Source organism: Ostrinia furnacalis, unplaced genomic scaffold (assembly GCF_004193835.3).
Source record: "Ostrinia furnacalis isolate ACB-3 unplaced genomic scaffold, ASM419383v2 OfSCF0922, whole genome shotgun sequence".
Lineage (NCBI taxonomy): Eukaryota > Metazoa > Arthropoda > Insecta > Lepidoptera > Crambidae > Ostrinia > Ostrinia furnacalis.
This window is the reverse complement of record NW_021131161.1, coordinates 202,251-208,826: the sequence shown is the minus strand read 5'-3', so window position 1 is coordinate 208,826 and position 6,576 is coordinate 202,251. Positions and strand designations below refer to the sequence as shown.

General features: G+C 38.9%; 1 protein-coding gene across 1 annotated transcript; it reads left to right on the top strand.

Moving 5' to 3' along the window:
- Positions 1 to 796: 796 nt before the first annotated feature.
- LOC114350593 (serine/threonine-protein kinase Tao-like) lies at positions 797 to 2,135 on the top strand. Its single transcript, XM_028301438.1, has 2 exons — positions 797 to 918; positions 1,807 to 2,135. Exons 1-2 carry the CDS (start codon positions 800 to 802, stop codon positions 1,928 to 1,930), a joined length of 243 nt encoding a protein of 80 aa, XP_028157239.1. The 5' UTR covers positions 797 to 799; the 3' UTR covers positions 1,931 to 2,135.
- The last annotated feature ends 4,441 nt before the right edge of the window (positions 2,136 to 6,576 follow it).

Sequence of the window (6,576 nt, the reverse complement as noted above, 5' to 3'; positions counted from 1 at the left end):
TCGCCTTTCTGGGGCTTGACACCACAAATACGGTACTTCGCGTCGGGCTGCTATCGTTGATAAATGTCATCACTTCTTCTCATAACTTCGCCTGATTGTGTGCCAGGAGTGCGCGAACTCGCGCAGCGCGATCCAGTTACTGCGACTACTCGTGAGGTCCTGGTGATAAACAGGTCCTTGCTCGGCTCTCCGTATCGCATCCAGCATCTTCTGTCGAGCTTCGTCATAGAGGTTACATTCCCAAAGTGCGTGATCGCGGATAATCAGTTCAAAATTCAAATTCAAAACGTTTATTTGCCAAAAACACAGTAATACAGGGTGACAATATTAAATAGGATCATGTGTTTAGTCTGCTCGCAGACGTGCAAAAATTACAGGATTCAATAGTATTAATGTCAAATAATTAAGAAAATGTCAATGTAAAATTAAATTAATAGTATCAATGTCGCCAATTAAAATATTCCTTATAACTATAAAAACATTTGTCCAAAAGCCAGCAAGTCAATCTGCTTTTGAATATAGGGCCTTGGAGTACTTTAAGTTCTTCCGGTAGTAGATTATACATAACCATACTCGTGTTATATGCATTTCTTTTATATATATCCTTGCGACAGGGAGGTTGATAATTAGGTTTAAGTATTGCTGTCTTATATGAGGTCTTACAGTGACTTCTCTGCGGGTCTTGTAATAGCTGGGGAAAGACTACAAAGAAGCAGCTTTCCCTGATATAGATGATATCCCTGATTCATGAAGGAAGATCTATCGCAGCACGGCGTAATAACAATGTATGTGTTCGCAGATGGAGTCGGAGTGCGCGCAGTTCGTGGCGGACCGCGCCGAGCGCACGCGGCTGCTGCACGACCGCCACGAGCGCGAGCTCGACCACTTCGACAACGAGAGCGCGCGCCTCGGCTTCAGGTAACTACGCACTTACTTACGTAAGGCTGTGGTATCCTATAGATGCCTGCATGACTTCAAAACTACTACAGATCGCGCAAAGAGAGTTGAGGCCAAAGATTGAAAAAATGACATGAAATGTGTGACAGATTGCACAGCGCCCCTAAAGGTTACTTTCAAAGTCAAAAGTCAAAATTTCTTTATTTGTTTAGACTAATAAATAGTTCTTACAAATCGTCATAATTATGCTCTTAAAGAGCCTCTCATTAATCTTTTTACCCTACCAGCGCTTCGAGACCAACATTTGGCAAGTGCTGAGAAGAAGCGCCGCAACAAACTCAGTCACCACTGTATGCCGGTTAATATAAATAAATAGAAATAGTAGTAGTAGGTAAATTCGATTCAGGAGCAGTTCACTGAATTTACCATGCATTCTTGTATGGTGTATCATAAGAATGGGTATACAAGATTGCGTGGTATATTAAACAAGGTAGTGACGTGCTAATATCTAGACTTACATATTAAGGTACTAGTAGAAATGACTCGCATACATAAATTTGAATAACTTGGGATTGACCAGTCCCCGAAAGCAGCGCCTGTTCACAGACATGACGAGTGAACCAGCCATCACTTCACTCGACTATATTAGAGGGAATGTAACGAAATTTCAAGAACTAAAATCGTCATACATTTTTTGACGCGCTCGTTAGCGGTGACGCACATGTAAACTCATGGTGTTCGCTTCAACTTTCGTTGCGCGATCTATAAATATTGTTAAAAAAATCTGCATGCAGTACGAACTACGGATTTTTTAATAGCAGTCACAGAACGGATTACGAAATCGTGACTACTATGTAACTAGTTATTGGAGAGATGGATTAGATTTCATAATGCTTGTGTTAATTCCAGCGCTATGGCGATAGCGGAAGGCAGCCGGGAGGGCTACGGCGAGGAGGAGCAGTCACTCTCGGGCTCCATGCTGTCCCTGGCGCACTCCAACTCGTCGGCGTCGTTCCCCGCCGGCTCGCTTTAGTCGCGCCGCGCCGCTGTTGCCAAACCGCCCGAGTCGCTGCCCAGGTTGACCCTCTCCCTTTTCCCGGTCTCGTGTAGCCCCCCCGCTAGGTAGAAACTTGAACTAGGGCTAGGAAGCACGCCGCGATATGCTTTGTCGCGCCATTTTATCGATTTGGCGAGAGTGAATAGTTAACAGGGCAGATATGTACCATCCTAGACTGCATCTTACGTAACACCAGGGGCCTAATTCACGTATTTTGACAGTCAAGATCTCGCTGACGTTCAAAAGTCGTCTCATTGAAAAACAGTTCTAAATCCTTATTCACAAGGGTCATTTTCGATAGAATGATTACTCGATAGGATCGCAACTCCAGTATTTTGTTGTCGTTGAAGTTTTGTTACGTGAATAAGGCTACTGGTACGATTGCGGTCAAATACCTGCCTTGTCCTGCATAAAAAAATGCGCGATAAATACGTTTGTCGTCTAAGATCGATAAGATTTTATCACGGCGCGCATCCTAGTCCGGCTGGGTTGCTCCGAAACGATGTTTATGAAGTTTCGGGTCTATCTGTCACTGTCTCTGACACTCCGAACTACAGACTGTTTGTCGACCGATAGTGATCGGGCTGTTAATGAGTATGAATTTGTATGAAAGTGCGCATGCGATACTGATTAATTGGTATCGGTCGATTCCTCTTGTACAAATTGGAAACTGATCAAACTATCGGCCAACTAAACGTATGTAGTTTGCAGGGTGTCATAAACTGACATCTCGCTTTGCGTGAGATTGATGGCTACTTCGAAATTTCGGACGGTTTTCGGAGTTATCCCGCAGCGCCCGCTTCGGACGATATCACTCGGGCGTGTGACGTGACTTCACAATAGCCATATTAGGCCTACGAACCACATTTTCAATTTTATAACCTCGTCGGCCTAAACGTGCGCCGGTTGCTTTTTATTTTACCCAGGGCGATGCAATTTATTTTTATTTTGGGCCATCATTTTTTTGGTCATTTATATGAGTACCTCTACGCAGACGTCACGAGTTGATAACCAAACGAAGCTTGTCGCTGTTTCATGTTAACATTAGTCGCAATAGATGAATAGATATTAGCGACACTTGGCTCGCCCGCAGTGTCATGCTCTCTACAGCCGCTTCCGACGTCGGGGCCTTTGGCAACAGCACCAACTATTCCACAAAACCATTGTAATTACTGAGACTGTATCTGCCCTCCCGCGGACGAGCGATCCCTGGGCTTTAACGTGGCATTATCCGTGTGCTTGAAGCCAAATTTAATTTGTAATTAACGTATTTTATGTTGTCTTCCAAACGAAAGTGCGTCAGTATTTAGTAGTCGACGATGGTTCGGGAGGGCGTTTCCTATTCTATTACACTATTAAGTTTATTGCACTCCGTAAATATTAACAATGACGCGCGGTAGACTACGGTATGGTCCTTCGCTTTGATCACTATCCGAAGATATTACACTTGACTAAATCGGTGATCAAAACGAAGCTATCGTCTCCACTGCGTGGTCCATCAGTGTGTTTCTGGTTTTTGTACATTTCATCCGACCATCTTATTCACTTTACATGAGGTTGCATATCGAAGAAAATATAAAATACTCCATTTATACAGTATTCCCTTGATTAATTTTATTTACTTGTAGAATATACATACACATTTGATATGTGTGCCTACGAATGGATCGCAAGGTCGCACCAGAAACATACTGCTGTCGAAATAAAGTATATTGTATGATGTTAACAAAGAGGTTATTCGCGAGTTTGTGTGCCGATAGCATGATGTTTTAATGATAATGCAATCACGTGAGAATGAAACGCTTCTTTTATTAGTAATTTTACTCACAACACGTCTCTCGTTCTGTTGATTCTGGCAACGCATGAAGACAAATCTAAAAGATATTTTGTCTAATTAATTAAAGTAATAATAAAAAAATTGCTGTTTCGCTCGTATTGAATGAATAAACTATCCTAGATTCAATGGAATCATGTCTGATTGAACGATCTCTTAGACATAAGGAATTTTATTTCGCTTATTTTAGTATAAAATATATAAAACAAACAAAAAAACTTAGCACATTAGGCCGTCCATCTATAACGCATTCAAACTCAGCAGAAGCAACAGAACAGAAGACCGTAGAAGGCATGTTTAATAAAAAAATATAAAGTCTAGTATTCTTAATCTACTCTTGTATAATATGTAGTTTTATGATAAGTTTCTATAGTGGTTTTAGCAAATTTTTCGTCTTGATACTCCACCAGAACAAGATTGAGAAATGAGGCGTATACTGAGTGTACGTCAGACGTAACACAAACGTTAGCTGCCGCGCGAGCCCCGCCGCCGCCCCGACGCAAATTATTATTATTTTAATATTAGATAGTCAAAATTTTTAACATTCATATCATTAGTTTTTACTTTAGGAACGATTTATCAAGAGTGATTATTGTAAGTTGAATTTTTTTAAGTCTCGGACTGATCGTACTCGTTTATTGGCCTATTACGTTTATCTGTTGATGTTAAATTTTATCGTACCGACGACGCAACAATGATCGATATATTTACGTTACGTTGTTAGATTGTAATTTGTAGCGCGCTTCACTAAACGAATTCTAACAAACGTGCAGGTGCTGTCGTAACTTACTGCCGAAACGTCTTTTGTAAATATGTATAACTATATTATTAGCTTACATACAAATTGCCTTACGACGGCGAGACGCGCGGGGCTCTGCATTTTGTATATAATGAACAATAATATTAACTATACATAATTTGTTACATTTTATAAGGTGCAAATTCGATTCGTGTACATTTGAAATGCGATGCAACGGGCCTCGGTGCTGAGGTCGATATGTGCTATTTTGTCATTATTTAGTTCACCAATACGCTATTGTATTCCGAACTAAGCAACCAGTCATGTCTGTAGATGATTATATTATTTAATTTAACGTTGATTGTAGTCATAAAATCCAAATTTAGTTAATTCTATAATTGAAAAGTAATTTTTTACTTTAATATTTTTTCCTATCTAATATCACATTGCTTGTAAGCATCACATGATGTGATCGTACTGTATTATTTTGAGTCTGTTAGCTTTGTATATTACGTATTTATATATTTCATGTCTTGACACCTAAGCGAAATAGGTATAAAAATGAATTTGGAAAAAAAATGGCCTGAATTTGCTGTTTTCACAAAAAGGGCAGACGAAACAGTGCCATCACTTTCACTATTGTTTTTTTTATAATCAATGGATGGCGCTGTAATTTGAAAATTGTTACTGATGTAGCATGTACTTTTCACTATTATTCCTCCTGAACTGACCAAATAAATGACAATAATCTCTAGACACAGCCTATCTCGACTCGTCATCCTGTCACTGTAAATACATTTTAGGCCGTGTGTAGGAGCGGAGCGATGATCATAGGGTTGAGTTTATGAGTGTTAAAAAATCGTATGAGTAGCCAAATTGTAGTATAAAATTTATCTTTAAAAGCTTTGGCTTCCATTAATTTTATTTCATAATAACGACAATTTTATTAATCTATATTTTAGCTTAATTTTTGCCTTTATTTTTATAAAAATAAGCAATTTGCCAACGTCACAAGAACAAACGTTATTTATTCTATGTCCATCGCTACGCTCTACGTTCATAAAAAATCTGGAACCGAAGCACTAAGGAATTGAATTGTGAGCTGTAACTTCGCTTGCGTGCAATAGATGGTCGGTACTTAAGGTAGGCGCCGTAGTGTCGCTGGTAGCCTCGGCCCGCGGGCGCGAGCTAGTGCTTAGGCGCACATTTCCTTGTTCTAATCTCCCACCACTTAGCTGTTCTAGAGTTAGTTATCAGGTTACACCCTTGGACGACCCGCCAGATTTTTTATTATTATTATTACATACAATATAGAAGTACCAAACTGTAGCTAGCTCACGTATTATGTAAATTGTAATTAAATAATTTTTATATTTTACCATTGTATAGACGTTTATTATCACTGATAGGTAGTTAGCGACATTGAGAGGTGACAAGGTGCGCGCGGCCGCCGCCCGTTTATATAGTTTGCGATTGTTTGCGGCTCGCTCAGTGCACCGTTGTTGTTTTCTTTTATTTTATTTTTTGTTATATATTTAAATAACACAATGGTAGTTTTAATAATTATTATCATTAATTATTATATTGTAATATAATCTTATTAATGAAAAAAATCAAACCGAAATAAATAGAAAAGAAATCAATCTGTATTTTAATTTTCTATCCTTTGATTGACATCTGCAATTAGATGAAAGTTAAAAACAACAAGACACATCTGCTTCACTACACAGTCATCCATCACTATTACTACACGTACGATTACATCTTATCGATAGACGATAAGCCCCTTTATTGCCCGTGTTATTACCATTCTTACTACCAGTAGTAATACCGGTAAAGTGTTTACCCGTCTTACTACTGTAGTTGAAAGTTGTTAGAACAGCAATAAAATATTGCTCGTGTTACTACCGTTTAATTTTAATTACAAAAACAACAAAATATAGCGAATTTGTATGTTTACAAAAGTACCTACAAAAAATACTCAGAAAATGGCAACAAATACCTATCTGTTGCAAAAAAAAAAACAATCTATTACCACGATAAGATTTT